Raw genomic sequence first — 15,368 nt, forward strand, 5'->3', positions numbered from 1 at the left:
CATGGTCTCCTCTCCTATCTATATTACTTACTATGTTTGGATTTCTGAGAAGTTCAACTTTGCTGCAACGTTCTATTATCTATGCCTGACTGACTTTGTGTAGCTTTGGTGGGTGAGGGTGAGTGAGAGAGAGAGAGAGAGAGAGAAGGAAAATTAAAATACTTTAAGAAAAAAAAACACAAGTAAGCATGGTAATGTCACTGATTTAAATTATGCATGGTATAGAAGTCTAAAATTATGTTTTATTGAAGTCAGATACTTCATCTCATACTCTGCCTACAAAACTATACCTCAAAGTAGCACGTCAAGCAGAATTTTAGGTGTTTCACATTTAGTAATTTAAAAAAACGTAGATGAACATAACTATTTTGCTTCTCCAAAGCAGTGCAGACTGACCGACGCATGTTCACTTTCATCATCCAAGTCAGCTGCCACCAACAAAAGGTTGATTTTCTTTTATTGGTGGTTTGGGTTCTGTAGTTTCCACAGTGGAGTCTTTTAAGACTTCTGAAAGCATGCTCCACACCTCATCCCTCTCAGATTTTGGAAGGCACTTCAGATTCTTAAACCTTGGGTCGAGTGCTGTAGCTATCTTTAGAAATCTCACACTGGTACCTTTTTTGAATTTTGTCAAATCTGCTGTGAAAGTGTTCTTAAAATGAACATGTGCTGGGTCATCATCTGAGACTGCTATAACATGAATATATATGGCAGAATGTGGGTAAAACAGAGCAGGAGACATACTATTTTCCCCTAAGGAGTTCAGTCAAAATTTAATTAATGCATTATTATTTTTTATCAGTATCAGCAGCATGAAAGCATGTCCTCTGGAATGGTGGCCAAAGCATGAAGGGGCATATGAATGTTTAGCATATCTAGCACGTAAATACCTTGAAATGCCAGCTACAAAAGTGCCATGCCAATGCCTGTTCTCACTTTCAGATGACACTGTAAGTAAGAAGCCCGCAGCCTTATCTCCTGTATGTAAACAAACTTGCCTGTCTGAGTGATTGGCTTAACAAGAAGTAGGAATGAGTGGATTTGTAGGCTCTAAAGTTTTAAATTGTTTTCTTTTTGAATGCAGTTCTGTAACAAAACAAATCTACATTTTAAAGTTGCACTTTCACGATAAAGAAATTGCATTTCGGTATTTGTATGAGGTGAATTTCAATTGGTTTTCTATTGTTTAACAGTGCAATTAATCGTGACTAATTTTTTTTTTAAACCTTGATTAATTTTGAGTTAATCGCGTGAGTTAACTGTGATTAATCGACAGCCCTAGAGAAAAGTGAAATTTAAAGTGGCAAGATCTCTGATCACACTCCAGAAGGGAGATCCACAGTGTTGGGCCAGCCATCATGAAAGGCCTGTTCCTTGTCTCTCAGAAATTTAACCCTTGCAGTTTAAGATTTCATAGTTCATGTAGAATGCTGTTGTTGAGAGAGAATGTGTTCTTAGCTGTCTAAGACTAGTGTCATGGAATGTGTAAAACCAGTTACACCTGCCAATGACAAGAATAAGTATATTAAGCCCACTTGAAAAGTGGTCATCTAGTTCCACTGAAACCAATATTTTCATAGCTTGCCTTGTACAAAGATTGTTTCAGACTTCTTGCAGAAAGGCTTTTCAATAAATCATGGACATCCTCTACACCTACAGAAGAGAGCAGAAAGGATATTATTTTTCATCTTCCCCAGCTGTCTTAGAACTGGGTACTTTTTCCTTATTAAACCACAATCATACAAAACAGTCCTTGAACTTGAAGTGAAACACAGAACTTAACAGACACTTGTATACACATGACAAACTAATCGAGGGTGACAGTGATCAAGTTGAATTTCAACAGGTTGGTGGTTTAATAGAGAGGGAGATTTTTTTCCTGAATTTCTTCTCAAATTTCACTTACAGATGAGAGAATTGGTTTTATCTTCCAATCCTGGTGATTTTTTTCCCTAAGAACTGCAAACATTTAGGGTAATTACTGAGCATCTGCTTTCCTGTGACAGGTGCTAGTACACTGCAATTCTCAACAACTATTTCATGAACATGTGCTAACAGTTTTATTTTCAAAATAATGAAGTTTTACATTTATAATTATATAAATATGCACATTTAAAATGTTTAGAGATACCAAAAGTCTTCGGATAGTCGCCGTACATGTTTGCTTTTTTATAAGTGTCAGTTTACAGTAATCCCTTTCCTGTGATTTAATATACCAAGAAATAGTCCTTTTAAAATTAGCAACATAAAGTAAAACATTGGTATTAAAACTAACCCAGGGACATTTCAACTAGCCATTCAAATTATTTTTCAAAAATGTTTTTAAAAATAACATTCATGTGCCAATGTTTATCAGTCTCAATTTTAATAAGATGTAGCCTCCTACTCAGTCCACATTCTCGAACACTTTCACTCAGTACAGAAAGGCTATTCCTCTGACAGACAAAAAGGCCTCTGTTCTGAGAGAAGAAAACTCAGTTGTAAAGCAAGAGATAATGGTAAAAGGAGAAAATCCCTGTATGATGTATAACTCCCACTATTATAGCAGCTCAGCATTACAACAGAATGGTGTTAGGACTCATGATTACTATTTATAAGTACCAGATATGCCACTCACTTGCAGATTATGCCTATGGCATTATTATTGTCTTGCTAGATTTTTCTGGCAGGAGTAGTAAATGTTCATGTTTTCTTGGCAAACAGGATACAGTTCTGTTCCCATTGAAATCCATGGCCAGACTCCCACTGACATCAATGGGAGCAGGATCAAGATCTTACTGAAGAGTTAGTTGTTTCTTTCCTTCCCACACAACAGTAATTAGGTCTCAAATCACAGGTGCTTTATAAATCAGTTGCACCATGGATATCTAGTTACTGAGTATAATTCCATTTTACAAGTGGAAAAAACAAGAGGTACGGCTGTTAATTTACTTGCCAAAGGACACAAATTTAGTGGTAAAACTGGTGACAGAACTCAGGTTTCCCAACTTTCAACCCTGTGCCTCCCATCCTCTGGGCCATGCTCTCACCCCACCATGAAAACGACATTTTACTTGTACATAAGAATGGCCATACTAGGTCAGACCAAAAGTCCATCTAGCCTAGTATCCGGTCTTTTGACAGCAGCTAGTGCCAGATGCTTCAGAGAGAATGAACAGAACAGGACAATTATCGAGTGACCATCCCCGGTCGTCCAGTCCGTTACAAATACCCAAGCCTGGTTTGATTTATACGGAGTCCAACATATAAAAGCATTTTGCAACACTTGGACAGTAACAACTTGTAAATTCAGATACTGGATTACAACTACTATTCCAAATCATATCCACTATTATACACCAAATCAACATTCACACAAAAGTCAGAACTGACACTCCCAGTTAGAGTAGCCACCTAGAAAGAAGCAACAGTTTCTCAACTCAAGTGCCAAGGACTAGAAGCCCCCAGTTGTACCCAACCTCTGGGACAAGACAACTTTGATTTATAATTCATGTTAGTTTCATGTGCAAGCTGGGTCTTATGATGGAAAAACGAAACCTATTATTTAAGTCACAAACTTCAGTTTAGTTGCCCAAAGGCCTTAAAACTAGATAGGTTAAAGGTTTTAAAGCCTAAGCAGCATATTTTAAAAGGTACACTGTCAATTAAAAAAGTAATCTGTCCAAAAACTTTTGATCTACCATTGATACAAGTAACACCTAGGATTCCTATTAGTGAAGGATTAAGGAAAATATTTCTTTCTGCATTTGAGAGCAGGTTGTGTGCAGTCAATTTCACTGTCTCCCCTTTATAACCAGTCTCTTACAGCAAAGGGAGAAAGAAAAGAATGTAAATAAGAAATCATGGAAGTGTGACTGTAAAATCATAAAAAGTAGCATAGGGATTCAGGGGCAGATATAGTACCTGAAATTAATTTTAGCTCTTTTTTTCTATTTGTTAGAGATCAAGCAGATGGTGCCCCTTTTAAAAGTGAACTGCAATGGAAAGACATCAGGCTTTTTGCCTTTTTTGCTTCTTTATTATATGTTTATTTTAGTGGGAGTAACATTTATTTTGTAGTGGGCAAACCTGCCAATATTTGAGCATTTCCTTAGACATAGCTGATAGAGTTATATATTGGGGCCTACAAAAAGTCACCCTGCATTTTGAAGGACTACTCCTTGCAGCAATCTCACTAAAATCTTATCTTGTCTATTTTCTTGGAGAACTGTGATGTTTCACTGTCCATTTACTGTTATGGCTGAGTGTCCCCTTTACACACCATACTGCCTCCCTCAACGGCAAACCTAAACTTTGCTTAGCTTCAGGCTTTTGCTCCTTGTTGGGATATCTTCAGAGGGTGAATTCTCTTCATTCCTATTGATCCTTTTGAAGATATTTATGTACTGAACATGTCATTCACCCACCCATACACCACTTATTTTCTAAATGCATACCTTTGCCACAGTCTCATATTGCAAAGCTCATATTTAAATTTACTGTCTACCCTTGTCCCAACTCTTTCTTGAGCTTGCTCTTTTTCATGTAGAGGACCCTATTTGTATGCACGGTGCAAGGCATACTTACATCATTGTAACTGGTCTAGAATGGCTTCTCACTTTATTCATGTATTTTCTAAGCAAGAGTTTTTCTTATGACACTGGCATAGAATAAGATTGGGCCCTTTTCCTTGGAAGGATGCCAAAGACAAAACATCTCATGCGCTACAGTTTTTGTAGCAAACAGAGTTGGTTAAAGTGTTGAGAGGATTTTTTTGGTCAAGAAAAATTGAATGTTTTACAAATGTTTTCCCATTTTTGAGCAATCATTTATGGTGAACCAAAGTAGCTCCACTAAGTACTCAACGCTGGGCCGATTATCTCATCATGTTTTGTAATGTTCACACAATATCGAAGTACTTCATTTCAGAAAGATTGTCTTCTTGTGGTTTATTTTTGTTCCTTCGCAATGGTTATATGCTCTCAGCTGAGTGTAGCCCCCTCCTATCCCACTAAAAAGGTGCCTGAGTTTTAGTAGTCACATGGCACCAATGACCAAAGATCTCCTGATCCTGCAGAAGATGACAGATTCCCACTTAGCTTCATCAGCACATAGACAGGGGTCAAATGGCTATTCCCACACCTACAATGAGAGTGAGCCAAGCTAGCCATGTCCGCTACTGCTTTGAGCTCCTTGTAGCATTCATTATCCTGCCCCTATACTAAATGCAACCTGGTCAGGCACCCATGTCCAAGAATATGAGCCAATGAGTCCGTTTGTTAATTGCTGTTAAGCTTCATTCAGGGCAATATGAAGTGACATGGTCTACACCCTCCTCCTGGACATTTAGTAGTTAGCTTGATACCATTTAGACACTGGAAACTTCTGATAAGGCTAATGACCTGTTAAACCGGAGGAAGAATTTCAGGAAAAATGTAACAGTATCCCTCCAGACTGGCAAAGCTACATACACATGTCTCACCACAATGCATTAATCTTTGGATTAAGGACGCTATACACAGGAAAGTTGCATTGACAACCCATTAACGTAATCCATTCTGCTACAGTCCATACTTTGACTGTCATGAAAGTCCATATGTGAAAAAAAGATGTGCATTCTCCCATCCAAATTAGGTTAGAAAAACCATGGCTACAGTTGATATTTGGACACCCAGAAGCAACTTGGGCCCCAAAAAGAGACTTGGGTTACAAAGAAAACTGTATTAAATTGACCTGAAATGTCCTTGTTTTCTTCCAGTTACATTGCTCAGCCTCCAAATATCATCTCAGTGTTTCAGGGGTCAATTGAACCTCGCTAGACTACGTTAGAGCAAGTTATTGAACCACACTGGCCAGGTGAGATGGAATCTAAATGTAAAGCTGACTGTTAAGGGATACTGAAACGCTTTTTACTTATCCCTCTAACACCCCCTTAGTGACATTAAAACAGGAGAGGATGACAAATTGCAACTGGTGAAACCCCACAAGACTGCAGTCTCAGCAAAAGAGCCATTGCTCATGACTACACTCCAGGATATTTCAGTAAGAAAGGAGGAGAGCTACTATAAATCAATCAATCACTTTCTGCTCCTACTAGGGTCTGCAATCATATCCCCAACTAACTCACGGCCAATGGTACCAAAGGCAGATGATAGGCAAAAAGAGTCAGACGACATCCAGCCTTCATCCATATCAGAGTAGAGAACACTAACAAAAACTATGGTAGTCTCTGCAGCACGTACATACCATCACAGGCTGCTTCTTGAGCTATCTAGTGAGGACCCCTGCCTAGCCTGGTTTTGTGGTCCCTCAGCCACAAAACACACACTGTTATTCTTCCACCATGTGTACCTTTAATTGACTGTTTGCAAAATAGGACAGGAGTAGCACAGGTGTACAACAGGAGAAGCCTTTCACATCACTTGTCTCTTCCACCTAGCTCACCATCTGAGCTGCCTCTTTACTTCCTGTTCCCACCAATTTTATATATATATAAAAATAATTCCTATTACTAAAGTAATTACCTCATTAGCCCAGCCATTACCACCTCGTGTCAGTAACTCCCATGGAAACAGGTTAAAGTTGCTACAGCATACAGAAGGCTGCAGATGCAACTGGAGACAGTGACCAGAGTGCTACAGCTAGCACTCTGTCATACATACCTAAGTCCCAAGTGACTGAGGTCAGTGGACCACACACACTGCTGGAGTGTTGGTGAGGCGTGACAGCCTCACAGCTGTCAACTCCAGCGAGTGAATTCTCTACTTACCCTTCACAAGGGATACAACTGACATTTGTTGTACAAACATCCCCATGCTGCCCAGACAACATGCTGCTACTGACCTGATACTTAAATTCAATGGACCTGTTGAGACAGCCAGCAAAAGGTGCCAGTTAGTGTTCTTCAGTGACACATGCACAGGAACTAGAACATGACCCACCACTAACTCATTTCACAAAAGTCAAATGGCAATCAGATTGTCTCTTTTGATCACTGCCAGCTCAAATTCAGTACAAGCTGGTAACTAAAAGAGCTCAACTTAAAAAAGCTATGACCATCCAGAGCATCCTTTTCCAAGGCTGTTTCCACAGCCCAAATCTAGTAACTGCTTGCAAATACAGTGGCTGTTGCAGCATAATCCTATATTACCTATTGGGTAAGAACTTCAGTTGGATGACGCAAGTTAAAAGTGACGCAGCAGCCACAACTGAATTTCTATATTTCTGCTGTCATAATTCACAACCTTAACATTAGACCAACTTTGTAATACATTAGTCAAAGTTATTTCCTGAGCACTGGGTCTGAGACACATCAAATGTTTCAAGAACAGGTTAGAAAAAAACCTACTGTCACAGATTCACATGACTTTCAACAGACATCAAGTTTGGAATGCTGCAGGAAGCAAAATACTCAGACCAGTAGAAGAACTTCCCAGAAGTGAACCCAGAACTGGGTGTTCTTTCACTCTTCATCTCTAATTTTGTGAAGCAAAATCTTTCCCGTAGCAGCTCAAAATGTTCCATTAAAGATTTTTCTGCACTCTGCATATTGTAGATGTGAAACAAACTCAATTATGCCACTTCTGTAAAACTCTATGGTGAGAGAAGTTCAGAGTGAATGGGCAGAGGAGCCCGATTTCACATATTGATCCATTCTGTAGATCATAGCAACTTGGCAGCATATGAACTAAAACACTGTCAAACACCCATTAAAAGATCTTACAAAACATCAGCTTAAAAAAAAAAAAAAATAAGAGGCTTGGGAAGAGATAACCCAATCACACACATCGCCTTTGTGGAGAAACTAGACAGCAAGATACATTAACAGCAAAAACTTTGTTATTTTATAATAATGCCACCTGATCTCAACATATTAGGAGCTTGAGTTTATCAACCTAGTTGTAAGTGTTCCTTATCCTCTCTCACATCCTGTTTATTTTGGGGATATACTGTCCAGGGAGCTTGTTAAAAGTACAGGCAATGTAAATTAGGACTGCACACTCAAAACCCACCATACTACCAGTGAAATAACAAATGTATCTTTTTCTAAAGTCTGCCACTATGAAATTGAAATATTTCTGGGTAAATATAATAGCAAAACAATTTAAAGATATTTTATATAAATACCATTATTGACAAATAACCTCTACCCTGGGCATACCACACGGTTATACACAAATCTATACCTAACCAATTTTACAGCCTTTATATTATTAAAATGATTCAAAAGCCACATACATGCAACAGCCACCCCGCCATCACTCCACTAGGAAAGTGGGCTGGTGTGTGAGTATATGACTCAGGGCTTAAGAAGAGGTTAAAAGGCAGAGAAGGGAATTTATTGCCTCTCCTTAGGTGGGGCGGGGTGGTGATGGTGATGGTACAAAGATGGTTCAGAAAACATGTACCACAAACTCCTTCCCACATCCATCTTGAGATTGGAGGGGGAGGGATTATTAGGGTATCAGTTCTCTATTCTGTGCATTGTGGGGGGAAATATATGCATCACTAAGTCCCCCCTCCAGGGCCCCATACAGGGAGCTGTATCGTAGAGATATATCAATGAAAGAGGGCAGAAAAGCTCACCTCGGGGCTTTGTACAGAGGACTGGTTGGGGGCACACCATTCCCCAAGAGCCTTGCAATAGGGTGTGGGTTTTGGGTGAGGCAGAGGAGGACAAGTTTCCTTCCAGCCCAGTGCAGAAGGCTGTGCAAGGGTGTGGGAAGAGGCAGAACTAAGGACCGTCACCCAGGAGTCATATATGGAGGTTGGTTTTGGAAAGAACCTGGAAGAAAAGGGAGGGATCGCCCTCCCACAGGGCCCTCTACAACGGGCTGGCTACTTGCGGGGGAAGAAGATTGCAGCACTCCCCCTAGAGACCCATGACACGGGAAGGAAACTTCCGAGCAGGACGGGGTGGGGGAGTAGAGCTCGTTCCCCAGAGCCCTACACCGGGCGCAGAGCCTCCCCTCTACAAGAGCCTGAGAAAGGAGCGGGGAGGGCAGACGTGCACAGGGGGAGAAGGGGGCGGAGGTCCCCACAGAGCAGGACGGTAGTGGGGGAAATAAATGACGGAGCTGGAGGGCAGAGTTCCCCCACCAGGGCCCAGAGCCAGAGGCTATGAAGGGAACAGCGCTCCCCTCCTCCCCCGCAGTCGGGGCCCCGGGCCGCACGGACGGTCAGGGGGCCACAGCTCCCGCCCCCCCCCCAAGCCGGGGCCCCGGGCCGAAGGGGCGGTCAGGGGGCCGCAGCTCCCGCCCGCCAGCCGGGGCCCCGGGCCGAAGGGGCGGTCAGGGGGCCGCAGCTCCCGCCCGCCAGCCGGGGCCCCGGGCCGGAGGGGCGGTCAGGGGGCCACGGCTCCCCCCAGCCGGGGCCCGGGGAAGGGAGGCGGCAGAGCTCCCCGCCGGCCCGGCCCCTCACCTGGTAGATGAGGGCCCAGCTGGCGGCCTGGTCGAGCCGGTGGAACTCCTTCTCGATCTCCATGGTGGGGGCCCCCCGAGCCTGGCCCCCCGCCGCCTCCGCTCCCTGGTCCTCCGGCTCCAGCTGCTCGCGGGGCCGCCGCTGCCTGCTCTGCATGTCACCCCCTCCCCGGCCACAGGAACTACGCTGCCAGGCCGGCCACGCCGCTTCCGGGCCCGGGCCCGCCCCCGCTGGGGGAGGGGAGGGGAGGGGCGGCCCGGGAGAGACAGGCAGGGGAGACGTGCCCCCGCCCTGGCCTAAGGACTGACAGACAGACAGGGGACCTGTGCCCCCCCCCAATGACAGACAGGGGAGCCGTGCCCCCCACCCCACCCCAGGCCTGAGGACTCACAGATAGACAGGGGACCTGTGGCCCCTCCAAGGACAGAGAGAGGAGCTATGCCTTCCCCCCTCCCCCCGTTCTGAGGGCTGACAGACAGGGGACCTGTGCCCCCCCCAAAGGACAGACAGGGGAGTTGTGCCTCCCCCCCACCTGAGGACGGACAGGGGAGTTATGAACCGCCCCCCCCCAGGCCTGGGGACTCTCAGACAGACAGGAGAGTTATGTCAACTGTTTGAAATGGGCCATCCTGATTATCACTACAAAAGTTTTTTTCTCCTGCTGATAATAGCCCACCTTAATTGATTAGTCTCGTTACAGTTGGTATGGCAACACCCATTTTTTCATGTTCTCTAGTATATATATCTTCCTACTGTATTTTCCACTGTATGCATCTGATGAAGTGGGTTTTATCCCACGAAAGCTTATGCCCAAAGAAATTTGTTAGTGCCACAAGTACTCCTCATTCTTTTTACTGTTACCTTAGTTATGTCTAATTATACCTGGGACTGTACAGATGGGTGGAATGCGGCTGCATTTTCCCTATTCCATTCCTGGTCTCTGGAATCCATCTGCCAGCTCTAACACATAGTTCACACTGCCACTCTCACCACTCCTCCCTTTGCTAGGTGAACCTGTGTACCATTCATTATATGTACCATATGTACCACTTCATGTACATAATTTGTTTTCAAAAGGGTTAACATTTTCCCAGCCCCAATGAACTATGCTTGCTGCCCCCAACCCCAAACAGAATCCAATCAAAATGTCATTGAGACATTTTTGACTCAGACATTTTGATGCTACATTACTGGGACATGAACATCACCGTTTTGTGATGCACCAATCTTTTTCCTGTGAGATAATCTCCAGGTGGCAGCTCTTAATCCATAGGACCCTTCTCAAGGTCAGTCCAGTCAGGCACTGGCAGTTCAGCCAATTACAATCGTTTAGATCTCTCTAGCACTTTTAATCTTGAAGGATTGCTTCACATATCCTTCACAAATTATATCCATTAGGTAGGTTCCACTGAAATGCAACTGACCCTGTAGAGAAAGGCAGCAGCTTTCAACAGCACACACTGAACATCATTCTGGGCTTTGATTCCATTTAGTCACCAGTAATAGTTACTGCAACACATAGATAGCCCTTGGACATTTCCCTTCCAAATACAGGCCTACTTAGGACAGGATCAAAGCCCATGATGCGATGACTGCAGGCAATTGAATTACTGCAGTACAAAAGCTTTTCATAAGGAAAGTTAGCATACAGACTTGTGCATTCATGTCACCTGCTCTGACTTGATAGATAAAATCACTACAGACTCTTCAGTCAAGGATCCATCAAGAAAAAAAATGATCTGAGATACTGTTATCATAGAATAGTTGCCCCGGGTCACTAAGAGCCATATGCTGCCCTGGAGAATTTGGGAGTCTGCCACAGACCGAAGACAGCATTCACCCTGCACAGTGTAAAATGAGCTCAAGTAAAAAAAAGAAAGAGTTTTAAAAAATCACTAAGTATGGACACATTGAAGAGTCTATACAAATATACACATCTGTAATAACTCACATTATTTGATAAATATGTAACAATGGGAGTTTTAAACATATACTGTCAGGTATTTATGAAGTAAATGAGGTGACAAAATGCATGTTCAATTAAATTTATAGTTCAATAACGATTTGCTTAAATCCCGAGGAATTTTTTGTTCTGGGGATTCAGCATTAAATTATTGGTATAAATTGGGTTATAAAGATTCTCAAATATTTACATGTATATAAATGATAATGTCTTTGGCTGGGGGATAACTAATCACTGCAGTGATGCACACCTTGTCCCAAATTTTCAGAAAATGCACATCTAAATTGTACTTTCAGTCACTGTAATTGCATGTACTGCTGTGCTGTTTCGGCATTAAAATGTGTGCACAATTCTAAAAAAGTGGGCCCAGATGCATTTGCAATTAAGGTCCAGGTATTAGGTTTGCAAAAGGTTAGATGTGCAAATACATGCATAATAGCCTATGTACTTTCCACATGCAATTACACTTGCAAATTGGATAAATTAGACACTTTTTAGGTGGCACATAGACACAAAAATGGCAAATGCATTAAAAAAATTAAAATACTTTGTATACAAATGCAGTGTTTTAAAATCTGAGCCCAGATTTTTAGAATTTTATGTACATAATTTCTCCAAGCAGTTGCAACATCTCTTTGAACTAATCATTTTAACTGTGGGCACAAATGACCGTTTAGATGTCAAGAAGCTGATGACTTCTCCCTGCAACCACCAGAATGGTTCTTGACATTTCTAAAAATCTGGGCTCAGTATGTTAAAATATAGGCATAGGCACCAGTCTACATTAAAGGCAAATGGCCAGATTCACAGCCCTCGTTAAGTCCCCTTTGTGTTGCTGGAAGAGTGGAAAGGGCCCTTAAAGCACTTTATGCTGGCATCAAAGGTATTCCCTGAGTAGGAGAATCCTTGGATTTTTCCTGGTGTAAGTCTAGGGCCTCTGATTTTAGGTTTAATTTATTAACACTGATAAAACATCCTGATACAAAAAAACCCCAAAACAAACAAAACAAACCCCCCAAAACCAATGAAACCAGTGTTTATCCAATAAATCCTTGAAAAACACCAGAAATGAAAATTTTATTTAAGGATTGTCTATACAGTGCAGTAATGCTGACTATAGGGGTGCACATTGGGGGAGGAATAGCTCAGTGGTTTGAGCATTGGTCTGTTACACCCAGGGTTGTGAGTTCAATCTCTGAGGGGGCCACTTAGGGATCTGAGGCAAAATCAGTACTTGGTCCTGCTAGTGAAAGCAGGGGGCTGGACTCAATGACCTTTCAGGGTCCCTTCCACCTCTATGAGATAGGTATATCTCCATATATACTTTCTAAAAAGCACTAATGTGTTGCACGTTAATTGGACCATGAAGACCCTATTGGTGTGCACTAAAGGTTCCCTAGTGCATTTTAACATAGTGCTGTTTGAAACAGCACAGTTAAAGCACACTGGGAAACATTACAAAAAGATTACTTATTACAGTAGATACAAAAAGCCCCCCAAAACCCTGATTTTTGACATCTACATAAAACTCAAAAATTGCTAAAAATAAACTCTGAAAAACAAAATAAACTCCCAAAACCAGACACCCTAGCTATGTGTCAGGAAGTGGTGAGGACAGAGTACACAGAACTCTGCCTAATCTTTGGCCTGCACTACAGTAGTTAGGGGTCCCAGGTTAACTTTTACATCTCCCATGACATAGACTGAACTCTAAGCACCTGCAAAATTTCATTCTTTTTAAATGACTCTGTTTCTGAGTTATATCAATTTAAAAAAGCATTTGGAAAAAGAGCAAAACAATCAACCAAAACATAAAGAACACGCTATTTTTTCACCAGTTTGAGATCCAAAAAATGGCTTATTCCATTTTAGCCATTAGATACAAATTTGCATCTGTGGTCACAATATTTCAAATTTCAAGATGACCAAGTTTAAAACAGCCATAAAAAAACTCTGTAAATAAGATACATGATGTTCCTGCACTGTGGCATTGTGAATCTAACTCTACAATTATGTTTAATAATAAGTAACAGTTCCAGCAGGCTGGATGTCCATTTACAACCGGAAAGGTTGTCATTCACATTCAGCACACTTCACACTGTCAAGCTGCACACAATTTTCCCATTATTCCACATTAAAACCTCTGTTTTATTTAACAGAAAGACAGTCTTGTGTTAAACAAAGATGATACTCTATTGGCAGCTTCTGAGATGCTCTTTGGGTCTTGAGCCTCAGACATTCTTTGTCCTTATTTACTTACTAACTGGTGATAGTAAGTTAGGCATTCAGAGCATTCACTGTGAAGACCCAACACAGTTCAGTCTTGATTTCCCTCCCCCAGCAATGCTACAGTGTCAAATGAGGCACACACACTACAGTGAGTAAGAGCCAGACCCTAGGAGTTGAGAGAGTCCAGAATCTCTCAGCACCTGCAGAAGCAAGAACAAAATCTAAAAGAACCAGACAACTGTGCCTTAAGTTTACATAATATTGCATGTGTACAAATTCCTAGGACTAGAAAGCAATTTGATGTTAATTAATGGGCTGTTTTGCTTCTTTTTATAATGGGAAACTGGTAAAGAATTAAGGACAGAATCACTTTTTTCCTAACACTGAACAAGTATGTTTATTAGAATAAGGGAAACCGTACTATCCATACTTAATTTACAGCTTCTACTTTCTCCAGCCCTGCTCCTACTTAGACACTTGCCAACCCTCCTAATGACCTGGTGTAGTGCAACTAGCTACAGGTTAGAAAACACAGCAGGTATCCTCATATCACCTCTTCTCCTTTTTCAGTATAAAACAAGAATTAATATTTAACAACAAATTATAGATGCAGATGAGTCATTGACTTCACTACTCACCCAGATCTAGACATCTTTTGTGTTTTGTTCCATTCGTTGCATTTTCAAACCCCAAAGGCGTAGAGTCCTCTTCAATAATATTAAGATTCTTCTCAACAATAATAGGACCCTCTTCACATATGCTGCGTGTTCCTTCTTTATGAAGTACCTAGGTAGGTCTCAAGCAGGTATGATTTTGGGATGCAACTACATCCAGTGGCAGTAGCTGGTGTTGTCTAATAGGCTTCCTCATCCATTTTTATTGTGACTGAATCAGCTGGTTTAAGCTTGAGTCAAGTCAGGCTGTTAAAGGAGGTGAGGCTCATGGGTACTTTCTTCTTTCAAAGATTCATAGATTCATAGATTATAGGACTGGAAGGGACCTCGAGAGGTCATCGAGTCCAGTCCCCTGCCCGCATGGCAGGACCAAATACTGTCTAGACCATCCCTGATAGACATTTATCTAACCTACGCTTAAATATCTCCAGAGACGGAGATTCCACAACCTCCCTAGGCAATTTGTTCCAGTGTTTAACCACCCTGACAGTTAGGAACTTTTTCCTAATGTCCAACCTAGACCTCCCTTGCTGCAGTTTAAACCCATTGTTTCTGGTTCTATCCTTAGAGGCTAAGGTGAACAAGTTCTCTCCCTCCTCCTTATGACACCCTTTTAGATACCTGAAAACTGCTATCATGTCCCCTCTCAGTCTTCTCTTTTCCAAACTAAACAAACCCAATTCTTTCAGCCTTCCTTCATAGGTCATGTTCTCAAGACCTTTAATCATTCTTGTTGCTCTTCTTTGGACCCTTTCCAATTTCTCCACATCTTTTTTAAAATGCGGCGCCCAGAACTGGACACAATACTCCAGCTGAGGCCTAACCAGAGCAGAGTAGAGCGGAAGAATGACTTCTCGTGTCTTGCTCACAACACACCTGTTAATACATCCCAGAATCATGTTTGCTTTTTTTGCAACAGCATCACACTGTTGACTCATATTTAGCTTGTGGTCCACTATAACCCCTAGATCCCTTTCTGCCATACTCCTTCCTAGACAGTCTTTTCCCATTCTGTATGTGTGAAATTGATTTTTCCTTCCTAAGTGGAGCACTTTGCATTTGTCTTCGTTAAACTTCATCCTGTTTAACTCAGACCATTTCTC

General features: G+C 41.9%; 1 protein-coding gene across 1 annotated transcript in view; it reads right to left on the minus strand.

The window, feature by feature from the left end:
• The window catches only part of PTPN1 (protein tyrosine phosphatase non-receptor type 1), a 59,006-nt gene extending 49,451 nt beyond the window's left edge, over nucleotides 1-9,555 (minus strand). The window contains exon 1 of the mRNA XM_054045300.1: nucleotides 9,400-9,555. Within this exon, the coding sequence (XP_053901275.1) occupies nucleotides 9,400-9,555 (156 nt within the window). The remainder of the gene's footprint in view (nucleotides 1-9,399) is intronic.
• Between the last annotated feature and the right edge of the window lie 5,813 nt (nucleotides 9,556-15,368).

Source organism: Malaclemys terrapin, chromosome 12, assembly GCF_027887155.1.
Source record: "Malaclemys terrapin pileata isolate rMalTer1 chromosome 12, rMalTer1.hap1, whole genome shotgun sequence".
NCBI classification, from domain to species: Eukaryota; Metazoa; Chordata; order Testudines; family Emydidae; genus Malaclemys; species Malaclemys terrapin.